Source organism: Melopsittacus undulatus, chromosome 9 (assembly GCF_012275295.1).
Source record: "Melopsittacus undulatus isolate bMelUnd1 chromosome 9, bMelUnd1.mat.Z, whole genome shotgun sequence".
In the NCBI taxonomy this organism is placed as follows: Eukaryota; Metazoa; Chordata; class Aves; order Psittaciformes; family Psittaculidae; genus Melopsittacus; species Melopsittacus undulatus.
The window spans coordinates 34,149,203-34,160,105 of NC_047535.1; the positions used below are offsets into that span (position 1 = coordinate 34,149,203).

Here is a 10,903-nt window from a genome sequence, read left to right on the forward strand (position 1 = left end):
CTGGGCAACATTCAGATACCTACATCAGAATATTTCTGTAGAAAAGAGATAATTTCTAAAGAAGCATGAGTTAGTAAGAAGTCACAAAAAAAAGCTAAAAAAATGTTATGTTCTTATACAGGCCTGACTTGATTATTGTAGGTCTGAGATTTATTTTAATAGGTCATTCCAAAAAAAAGCTGTTTTGTGCTCATAAGGACGCTCCTGGCTGCAGTTAGATGCTGGTTTGGTAGGTGCTTAAAAGGCTGGATAGGTCTGTGACACGTTTCTTCATGGTTACCAAGAAACCTGTAAAACTCTTCATGCTGAGACAAAGATTCATTCAGGCTTCAAAGGGTACCACACTCCCAATTAACTCTCATTTGGGTGAGTTCCTTCTCTGCCTTTACTCCTTCCAATCCTTCTGAGATGTCCTCATGCAGGAGCAGTACAGGGAGGAGCAACGAGAGCCATGGCCCTCCTCTGGGAAATGCAGTTGGCCAAACACAGTCATTCCAGTGAAATTACATGTGTGATGAGGGAAGGACTGACCTTCAGACTGTACCACAGCCCCCAGACTCCCACGTTATCCTGTCTTGTCCATATATCTTCTCACAATAAAGAAAACATATCAATCTAGGCTGACAAACATAAACCTAATGTTTAAGCTACACCACGTTTAAACATACACAGTTCAGCAAATGGGCTGCACTCAGAGCCCAGAAAGCCGACTCTGTCCTTGGGATGCATGACCAGCAGGTTGAGGGAGGGGATTCCCCTTTACGCTGCTTTTGTGTGACCCCACCTGGAGCACTGAATGGCTCTACTGAAAGAGCATAAATTTACATGAGATCTTGGGAAGTTCTCGCCTCTGAGGGTGCTGAGGCGCTGGCACAGGGTGCCCAGAGAAGCTGTGGCTGCCCCATCCCTGGCAATGCTCAAGACCAGGTTGGACACAGGGGCTTGGAGCAACCTGCTCTAGTGGAAGGTGTCCCTGCCCGGGGCAGGGGTTGGAACTGGATGAGCTTTAAGGCCCCTTCTAACACAAACCAGTCGGATTCTATGATCTGAATGCAGCTCAGCAGCTGCCAAGCTCAACACCAGCATTGCGCTGTTTCAGTGGGTACTGAATCGCTCTCTCAAGTGGTGTGTCCATTTCTTTTGCCACGGTTGTGTCACTATCAGAACGCATTTCTCTCCCCTTTGCAGTCCTTTTCCTCTAACCTGAAACCAAGAAATGGCAGATTTTTTGCACTGTTTCATTCGTACACCACTTCGTTCACGCTTTACGACTTGGCGTGACACCCGTCCACCTGCTTCCCCACCACAGCCGGTAAGCGCAGGCAGCCCGCCCAGCTCCACCCGCGGCTCCTCACACGGGCAAAGCCCCTTCTGTCCGGGGACATCCAGGGACACACCGGACACACCGGACACACCGCACACCTCGTACCGCCCTTGCCCGCACCCGCCCCCCGGCCGGGGCAGCCTCCTTCGCTCCGCCCCTAGCACCGCCCAGACCCCGCCCCCCCCTTGGCGAAGGGGCCCAACCGCATCACGTAGCGGCGCCAACGTCATGGCGCGGCGCTGAAAACGTCATCTCCGGGCGCCGGGAAGAGCCGGGTGGCAGGAGGTGCTTGTTCGGGCCCAGCGCCGCCGGCGCAGCGCGCAGGAGCTCCGCGGGTGGGTGAGTGAGTGCGGCGGGGCCGGCCGGGGAGGTTGGGGGCTGCGGGGAGAGCGGGTCTGTCCGTGCGGCGGGGCCGGCCGGGGAGCTCGGGGGCTGCGGGAGAACGGGTCTGTCCGTGCGGCGGGGCCGGCCGGGGAGCTCGGGGCCTGCGGGAGAACGGGTCTGTCCGTGCGGCGGGGCCGGCCGGGGAGCTCGGGGCCTGCGGCAGAGCGGGTCTGTCCGTGCGGCGCGCTGGGATAGCGGGGGCAGGCCGGAGGCAGGGCCCGTGCGCGTGGCTGACGGCTCTTGTCGCCGTCTCTCCTCAGATGCGGGCTGAAGTGTTGCTTCTGCCCTGCAGGGCCGGGCTGCGTCTGCTCCCGCCGCTCCGGCTGCGGCACCGAGCTGCGGCCGTCATGAAGCTGCAGTCCCCGCAGTTCCAGGCCCTCTTCACGCCGGGGCTCCGCAGCGTGGCAGGTGAGGACAGCGCGGGGAGGCCGGGGCTGGGCCTGCGGAGCGTGTTCCGTTGTGGTGGCGTGCGGGGAACGAAATACGGGCTGCAGAGCCATGGCCATGAACGCGGGTGTTGCGGTTTGCGCCCTGTCCCTGGTGAGGCGCAGCACCTCATCCCCCTACGAGGGAAATGGACAGCGGCTTCTGTGGCTCGGTCACGGTGCTGTGGGGCGGTGCTGTGGGGCAGTGCTGTGGGGCAGCGTGGGTGCCTGCGGTGCCTTGGGAGGTGTCTGCTGCTCTTTAGATTCGGCCACTGCAACTTCTGAGTGGAGCTGACAATTGTGGGGTGCTTTTACTGAAGAAGTTCGGATTCACCATTCATTGTGCTCTGCCTTAAGTAAACTGAGCACTTTTGTTGGCTACTGGCTGCTCAAACTTCCGCAGCCCAGAGCACCCCAGTATCAATTCTAAAGCTGTTAATGCTTAAATGATCAGAAATGCCCCAGAAGAATGTGTAGGAAATGAAATGACTGGACAATGCCTGTGGTTGCTCAGCTGAGTACCTAGTTTGTGCATTTTGCGTGAGGCTGTGAGGTATATGCATGCGTACTGCATATTGAGTGTGTATTCCCACATCTGTCACCTTAATGTGTGAAAAGGTAAGGGGATGGCTGACAGCATGCTGTGGTGTGTATCTGGGAGAGTGCTTCCTAATTTTCTTTTCCTTCCCAGAAATGTTTGAGAAGAAGAACTATGAGCTGAGGATAGCAGGAGGTGCTGTGAGGGATTTACTGAGTGGAATGACACCACAAGATGTAGATTTTGCCACAACAGCTACACCAGCAGAGATGAAGGAAATGTTCACATCTGCTGGTGTTCGTCTCATCAATAACAAAGGAGAAAAACATGGAACCATTACTGCCAGGGTTGGTTTGTGTTTTGATTTGGATCTTTTCTGACTGCATTTGTGTAGCGTATCCAATAGAGAGCTGGTAGCATGCTCTTTTGTTAAAGTATTGCAGTAAGAGTTTAAATGAGACCCTGCTTTAATGTATGGAGTGAGTTCTTTTTTTATTACTCTTTGCAGAATTCAGTTTGTTACCATATTTTAATGCATATTACCCATTCATGCTGCTAGGCCATCACTGGAAAAGATAATGTAGACCCCCCCCACACAAATGTGAGGAATGATAGATCATGTGAGGAAGATCCTAGTGTTTCCTCTTCCTGATTTCCCATGTGTCACTTCCTCAACCGTGCTCATTTCTCCGCTTCTCATTCCATCTTCTGCAGGCAGGTTTCTGCAGGCTACCTAGAAAATCAGTAATGCAGGGATTAGTTTTGGGTATTTGTATTTCTTTGTTGTCTGCTCTGTATGAAAACATGGTACCTGTTGGTCTGCATGTATCCAAGTTGAGCACTGACTGTCTACAAATATGAGGCTGAAAAGATAGACAGATCTTGGTGTGTATTCGTGGTCATGTTGAAGTAATGATGTCTGTGGGATTTTCAGCTCCATGAACAGAATTTTGAAATTACTACTCTTAGAATAGATGTTGTCACCGATGGACGACATGCAGAGGTGGAATTCACCACTGACTGGGAAAAGGATGCTGAAAGGAGGGATCTGACTATCAATTCCATGTTTTTAGGTAAGTCCTTTCAAGAGGAAGTAAGTTAGATGAAACACGGCTTTTCAGATTAAGCCAGTAAATTCTCTTGGTCTGTTTTAGTTTTCTTTATTGCTCTCAGCTGGAAGGTCTGTACAAATATGTGAGATGAACTGGCAAACGAAGTCAAATCACACAGCTTGCCTTGTGTATTTTCAAATGAGAGTGTTCACTTGTGCCAGCCATGTTTGTAAATCTGTATTCTCATTTTTTTCTCCTTTTCTGTAGGTTTGGATGGAATGCTGTATGACTTTTTTAATGGATATGAAGACTTGAAAAACAAGAAAATTAGATTTGTAGGAAAGGCAAGTGAAAGGATACAAGAAGATTATTTACGAATCCTAAGATATTTCAGGTACTAGATTTTGCTTTTTCTCGATAAAGAAATGAACGAAGCATTGTAGAAGGCTTCAGAAATACGCAAAAAAAGATCAGTGATGTAAAAAGTTGGTGTAATTGTCATATTCTTAAGTTTCCTCTTGTACTTGAAGTTGGAATATTTAACACTGTTGTGACGTTCTCTGAATAGCAGAAATAAATTCTTCTCACAGGTAACAAGTGATATGATGAGGAAGAAATGGCCTCAAGTTATACCAGGGGAGGTTCAGGATGGATATTGGAGAAAACTGTCTTCACTGAAAGGGTTGTCAAGGATCAGAACAGGCTGCCCAGGGAAGTGGTGGAGACACCATCCCTGGAGGGACTTGAAAGATGTGTAGATGTGGCACTTGAGGACATGGTTTAGTGGTGGACTGGACAGCGCTGGGTTAACAGTTGAACTCAGTGATCTTAGATGTACTTTTCCAACCTAAACAATTCTAGGATTCTAAATGGAATAATTGTGCTCATTCTAACATACAGGTGTTTTATTTGGGCAGGTTTTATGGAAGAATCGCAGAGAAACCTGATGTTCATGAATCTAGTACACTGCAAGCAATTAAAGAAAATGCCAAAGGTTTGGCTGGAATATCAGGAGAAAGGATTTGGGTGGAACTGAAAAAAATTCTTCTTGGAAACCATGTAAATCATTTGGTTCAACTTATGTATGAGCTGGATATTGCCCAATACATAGGTAAAGTGAAATGAAAATTGATTTACTACTCCTATAGCATATATAAGCAGAACTGCAGAATGGCAGAGTGAGATAAAACTTCGTTTTACTCAGAAAGAAGTAGATTATTTTTTTCTGTGTTTCCACATTCCTTGTTAACACTTTCTTGTACTTTTTTTTCCATGTGTGTGTCCCTGTAGGACTGCCACTTGATGGAGATCTAGAGGAATTTGCCAGAGTCACTAAAAACGTACAAAATCTGTGTCCAAAACCGATGACTGTTCTGACATCATTGTTCAAGGGGAAGGATGATGTCACAAACCTTGATCTGAGGCTGAAAATCTCAAAAGAAGAAAAAAACCTTAGCCTTTTCTTAGTGAAGCACCGGCAAGAGTTAACCAAAGCTGTGGGTCCAGAACCACTTAAACCGTATCAGGATGTCATCATGGATGTGAGTGTGTTTCATATTGCTTTATTTTGTTCTACACCGTAAGCCAAATTTCCAGAATAGCAGAGATGACAGTGCCTAGGGGAAAGAAAGGGTCTCGGAGTCAGGTGAGAACTGTTTCATTGGCAGGCTTGTTTACTGGGCTTTGGCAAGTTTTTGCCAAGGTTTTAAAAAGCATGATATTTTCATCAGAAAGGGGGGATGCAAAAAGTATTGGCAAATATTGGATTGCTCCTAGTGTAATAGCTTCACAGTAACTGGAATAACATATTTCTGTATTAGTTCAAGATAACTAAGGTGGGGTGGATTGGTTGGTTTGTTTTTCCTCTGTGTTTTCCCTCTGGAGAGGGACCAGGAGTTAACAAGAGTGATTCAAAATGTCCTGGCATGTCTCTGCCATGTAAAGCAGAATCTTTTGCTATAAAAACATCCTTTTTCTTTACTAGAGTTTACTTAGAGGATAAGTAGCAGCCATTTCTGCTTGGGTTCAAAAGCTTTCTTTTTTTATTGAGGCTTTAGGTAACTTTTAAAGAGATTATTTAAAACACACAAGAAACCCACTGTATTTTTATCAGTTCCTAAAACCTTGTGTTCTGTAACAGTTTTTTGACTGAATTTAAAAGCCTGCCCTTCACTCAGCCTGCCAACTGTCATACGCGATCATCTGAAACAAAAGTTCCATGTGAACATACCTAGGGCCTAAGTTTGCTGTGCTGTCCCAGCTCATCTCCCCTTTGCTTCAAAACATGAGGCAGGATCTGGACCTTGAGAGACTCCATGGTTTTGGGATTTTTTTGTGTGCAGTTCCTGGAGCATTGGTATGTGGGTTTTTTAGGGCATCCTGTTCAGCAGGCAGCCTGTGAGGTTCTTCCACAGCAAAGTTCAGTTAATTTCAGGTGAAGTTGTTGACTTTTATTGTAGCACCTGAGACTGAAGGCAGGAGACAGCAGTCTGCAATGAGGCCTTTCTCCCACAGGAATGGTAGTTTCTCTCCAGCTGGAAGCTGAAAATAATGGTTACAGCTGTTACCTGGAATTTTAAGAAGCCTCCAAGTTAGGACTGAGTTTTAAGACTTGTGAGGCAGGAGAGGTCCTCACTTTCATAGTTCCACCTCACTGTCCAGGTGTTGCCTAATAAGATGCCATGGGAATAATGTAGTGTGGAGCACAGTTTGAGCTGTTTGCTACTGTGTTATAGTGAATTCTCTCTTTTCTTTCTTCTAGTCCAGGGAAGCTAATACAAATTCCAGGATCTGTGAGCTTCTGAAATACCAAGGAGAAGATCGTCTTTTACAGGAGCTGCAGCAATGGACTGTTCCTTCTTTTCCTGTTAGTGGCCATGACTTAAGAAAAATGGGCATGTCTTCTGGAAAAGAAATTGGAGCAGCATTACAGCAGCTAAGGGAGGAATGGAAGAAGAGTGGGTACCACATGGACAAAGAAGAACTGTTAAGTTGCCTAAAGAAGTTGTAAAATTGAGTAAGAAAGACAACAGGTTTTGTCCTATTCAAAGTGTAACCAAGATACCAGTAAATACTTTGAGACTGTACTCACTGATTGATGAGTGGTTGTTGTATTTGAGATCTTCAGACAGCGCTGTTCTCCTGGTACTAATTCATAACTTCTGCAAGACGAGGTTTAATTTTGTAGTGATGCAAAACAGCATTGCTGGATCTCACATCCTCTACCTCTTCTACTTGTATTCTAATGATAAACAGTTACTACTTGACTCTGGGCTCTCAGAGGTGACAGCAGAATTTTTCTCATCCTGACTTTGCTACAGCTAAACAAGCCCATACATAAAATCACTGGGGACCTTTTGTGTCTAGGAGAGTGATAGTGGCTGGAGATAACAAGCTCTAACTCTATTGTTAAAGTGAGCTAGCAGATTGAAATACTTCAGCAATGCTTAGACAGTCTTAACCATGTAAAACCAGTCTGTTTTCTATACAGTTTTTTATTGTCCAGACTCAATTTTAGATTAAAAGGATGACTTAGTTGAGTCAGTATTACAAATTAATTCTCTCTTCGGTAGTTTTTCAGTAACTTAGCATTGAATATTGTGTGGGAAATGTACTATGAATGTTAATAAATAGCAGAAGGGGAAGGAGATCCTGGTTCTCTTACTTCTCCTTAGCCATGTGTACAGAAGGACTTACTTATAAGTATGTGTACTTAAGTTCTGCTTTCTCTTTCCTGGTGAAGTACAACTGAGGTGACAGCATTGGTGTGCCCAGGCAGCACTGTCACTTGAGCAAGTATTAGTACCTTCAGCAATTCTCCACACACCTTCTGTAACTCAGAGCTATTCATCTCTTTTCTGTTTTGCAGGCATTCTGTTGAAATCAGGTTATTTTGGGAAGACGTTGTAATATTCCCACGCTCTTCCCTGTGCTGCTTGTGTTAATTATTTGTACATTTCTCCTGTCTGAACAGATCTGTATTAAAACTGCTGTCTGAATGGGTTCAGATCAAAATTCTTCAAAATTAGTATAATGGTAACACTTGGAAAATAAGAGAATTAAAGGCTATTTGTTAAAGCTGATGGGGGAAGGAAACCTGCACAAAGAAAAGGATTCTGAAGGTGAAGACACCAAGGGAAGAAAAAGAAGTGCTGCTTTTCTTTGATAAGTAGGCAACTCTCCTATGAACATGGTGGTGTTTAATTATGTCATTACAGTGAAGCATCCTTGTGCAAGTTATTGAGCTATTGCAATCTTGGGAGGGAGACAAGTAATCAAATGTAGTATTACAGTAAACTCATTGGAAGAATGCTTCACAAAACCGTATCTTTTAAGGCAGCATCAGTGGAGGTGGTAAGTACTGGCAGCTATGCTTTGCTTTGCTCAATTGGTGTCAGGGTCAGACTCCACTTGGAGGATTCTGAAGGACAGGAGCTGGAAACTTACGATCTCCAAGTACTTATGAAGAGCAGCACAAAGGGATTAGTCTGAAAGCATTGTACTGAAATAGCGCTGCTTTGAATTCAGCATGGTTTGTATGTTTCTTTAAATCAGTACTTTAAAAATGATGTTATGCTTGAGGTTTCCAGTGAGCATATCATCTGTTTTACTGGATTCCACAGAAATTAAACCCTAGTAAAGGGAAACTAGATTAAATCAAAGTAATAGCATCACATAAGCAAGCCATACCAGCTTGAGTGCTGGGCAAATGTATTTGAAAACACTTTATATATAGAGTATGATCACATGCATATCAAATTAGGACATAGACAGTTTCATCTATTATGTATCAAAATGTTGTGTAAAGTACTCTTCTTGAACAACTTACTGGACTCATTAAACAACATTCACACTGTGCTTAATTAAAGTTACACATCAGAAAAACCTGCAATGCTTTGCTAGCTGGTACCTGTTCCAGTGCTACAGCCATTGGCAAACCAGGCTCCCAGTGTTGGTGTTATGTCCTTTATGCCGTGGGCTTGTTAGAAAAAGAGAGTTGAAGACAACACTTCCCACTTACCCCTTTGGCTGTGGGCTCTCTATCCTGCCTGAACATAAAAGCAGGATTTGAGCCCTTATTTTACTTCCCTATACGGTACAGACATAAATGGCTCATTAACTACAAGGGACTTCTCAAGCAACTAGGGCTTCAGCAGTTTGTGATGGTGACACCACCCTTCTGTTCCCCATCACACAGAACTGGGGGTGTTTCTGATTGGGACAAAAAACGCATGCAGAGCATCAGCTGCAGGCTGTGCCCATATGGAGATGGGCCACGACGCTCATACAAAGTTTGTCCTCCGAGTACTCTGAAAGTTCTACCTGCCCTGTCCAGGACAGGACTTGGGTCCCAGCAGCTGTGTAAGATCATGCTTCCATTTCACAGCATTTATAATCTGTGGAATCAGTAACAGGCACAAACTTTTCAGATACCCAGTATGCTAGCAGGGCTTTCAGGTGGGTGATCTCTCTTGTAAGCTTCAATAAATCCTACAGAACAGTCAAATCATCGAATCGTTGAATAATTGAATTGTTGAATCATGAGACAGAAGGAAACAGTGTGGGACTGAAGCTAAGAGTTGCTCAGGTGGATTACAGAAAGTAAGCACACAGATAAGATGGAGAAAAGAGCTTGAGATGAAGGATGTGATGTCTCATTTTGATTACTCACTGGAATGGCAACATACGCTCCCTCCATGTCATCTCTCACATTGAACACATTCTTTGAAGCTGGAACTCTTCCAGCTTACACATTACTTTTTGAAGCTAATCCGTTTAAAACACAAAGTAAACCCAAGCCTTTTCTTCCCATTCCAACAATCAGCAAAAAGCCACCAGTTCTGAAACAAATTGGATTTTATTCTTTGCAAATGCTTGCAAGCAACAAGATTTGTCTGAAAAGTCTCAAAAGGCAGACAGAGGAAGAGTTAGAGTGGAGAATGTGCTACCCCTTCTGCAGTGTTTACAGAGCAATTAAACACAGGTGACAAAAGGATGAAAGGAACAAAAATGAACTGCAGCACATACAAAAATAGCATTATCAAAAACCAAATGAGTGTTTGAATGTGTCTTAGACCCAGTGTGCAAGTGTCCTATGTGGTTCTACCTATTCACCAAAACTAATCTAAAAGATAGGAAAACTTGCAGTTTTACAGGCTGACTGTATCACATCTTTCTGCTACTGCAACAATGGCTTGAAAATGAGCAGTTCTATACATATCCCCCCCTCCCTCTGTCAGATCAAATGTGGACACAGCTGCATAGCCAGGACAAGAACCCTGCAACTGCCTAAATCCTCGTGGAATCCTCATAGAGCTCATGGCAGAAAGACAAAGATTACAGTGGGAGAGGAAAATTATCCCTTCTGGCAGCAGCTAGTGAGTCAATTGGATTAATGCATGAAGCTATAGGCCAACCAATGAATGCAGTAAAGTAACTTATAAAATGTCAATTCCTTTGTATTTAGCTCTCAAAAGCATATGATGACCAGATCATATTTGTCAGTAACAATTTTCCACAATCTCAATCTAGTGGTTTTCTCTCCAAAAACGAGGGAAAAAAGTGCAGAAACTAATAATTACTGTATAGAACCATCCACGACTCCACATCCTGCTAGTCACCTTTGAGCATCCCTACACATGTAGCACCGCAACAGCCAGCTTCACTATGGTGAACTCATCAGGACTCATCAGCTTCGCAGCAACCAGCATCACACTTGTTTTCAACCTGGAAAGTGTCATGGACTTTGAAATGGCAAACATTACACAGAAGGTTAGGCAGATGGAACATCATCATCAGTAAAATGAAATTAGTGCTAAATTTACTCCTGACTTATCTCACTTGATTATATTAGTTTACATTTGTCTATATACACACAATACCAAAAAATACACCTATTTTGTATTCAAACATTGCCAACACAATGCTATTTGTAGTTGAGGCAATCCAAAAGATTCAACCAAAATCCCAAAGACCTTATGAAGTTCAGGGATAGCTCTGAAAATCATTCTGAAACCCTTACACACCATACCCTCAGTGAGCACTTGCATCAAATGGCAGAAGAGACTCTAAACACCCTCAAACCTTTTGCCACCACCAAGCCCTGATGAGCGGAATGGGAACAACAGATACCATGTATCTTTGAGGGGACAAAATAAGCCAAGCCTGCAGCTGTGTGTCT

General features: G+C 44.4%; 1 protein-coding gene across 3 annotated transcripts; it reads left to right on the forward strand.

Annotated features, from left to right (window-relative positions):
- The first annotated feature begins 1,543 nt into the window (after positions 1–1,543).
- Positions 1,544–6,809, forward strand: TRNT1 (tRNA nucleotidyl transferase 1). Of its 3 annotated transcripts, none has more exons than XM_034066461.1 (8): positions 1,544–1,663; positions 2,001–2,116; positions 2,825–3,018; positions 3,606–3,744; positions 3,991–4,117; positions 4,641–4,834; positions 5,014–5,264; positions 6,485–6,809. In XM_034066461.1, the coding sequence occupies exons 2-8, from the start codon at positions 2,056–2,058 to the stop codon at positions 6,731–6,733; spliced, it is 1,215 nt and encodes a 404-aa protein (XP_033922352.1). In that variant the 5' UTR covers positions 1,544–1,663; positions 2,001–2,055; the 3' UTR covers positions 6,734–6,809. The 3 variants fall into 3 exon arrangements, with proteins under 3 accessions (XP_033922352.1, XP_033922353.1, XP_033922351.1); XM_034066462.1 differs by having other exon boundaries at positions 1,585–1,659; XM_034066460.1 differs by lacking the exon at positions 1,544–1,663 and having other exon boundaries at positions 1,969–2,116.
- Positions 6,810–10,903: the final 4,094 nt, after the last annotated feature.

What these genes read in the sequence shown, in the direction of transcription:
- TRNT1 (XM_034066460.1), top strand. Translation starts at nt 1,969, where the DNA reads ATGCGGGCTGAAGTGTTGCTTCTGCCCTGCAGGGCCGGGCTGCGTCTG. An exon ending in GGGGCTCCGCAGCGTGGCAG is followed by an intron (nt 2,117 to 2,824) that starts GTGAGGACAGCG and finishes TTTCCTTCCCAG; the next exon opens with AAATGTTTGAGAAGAAGAAC. An exon ending in CGAATCCTAAGATATTTCAG is followed by an intron (nt 4,118 to 4,640) that starts GTACTAGATTTT and finishes TTATTTGGGCAG; the next exon opens with GTTTTATGGAAGAATCGCAG.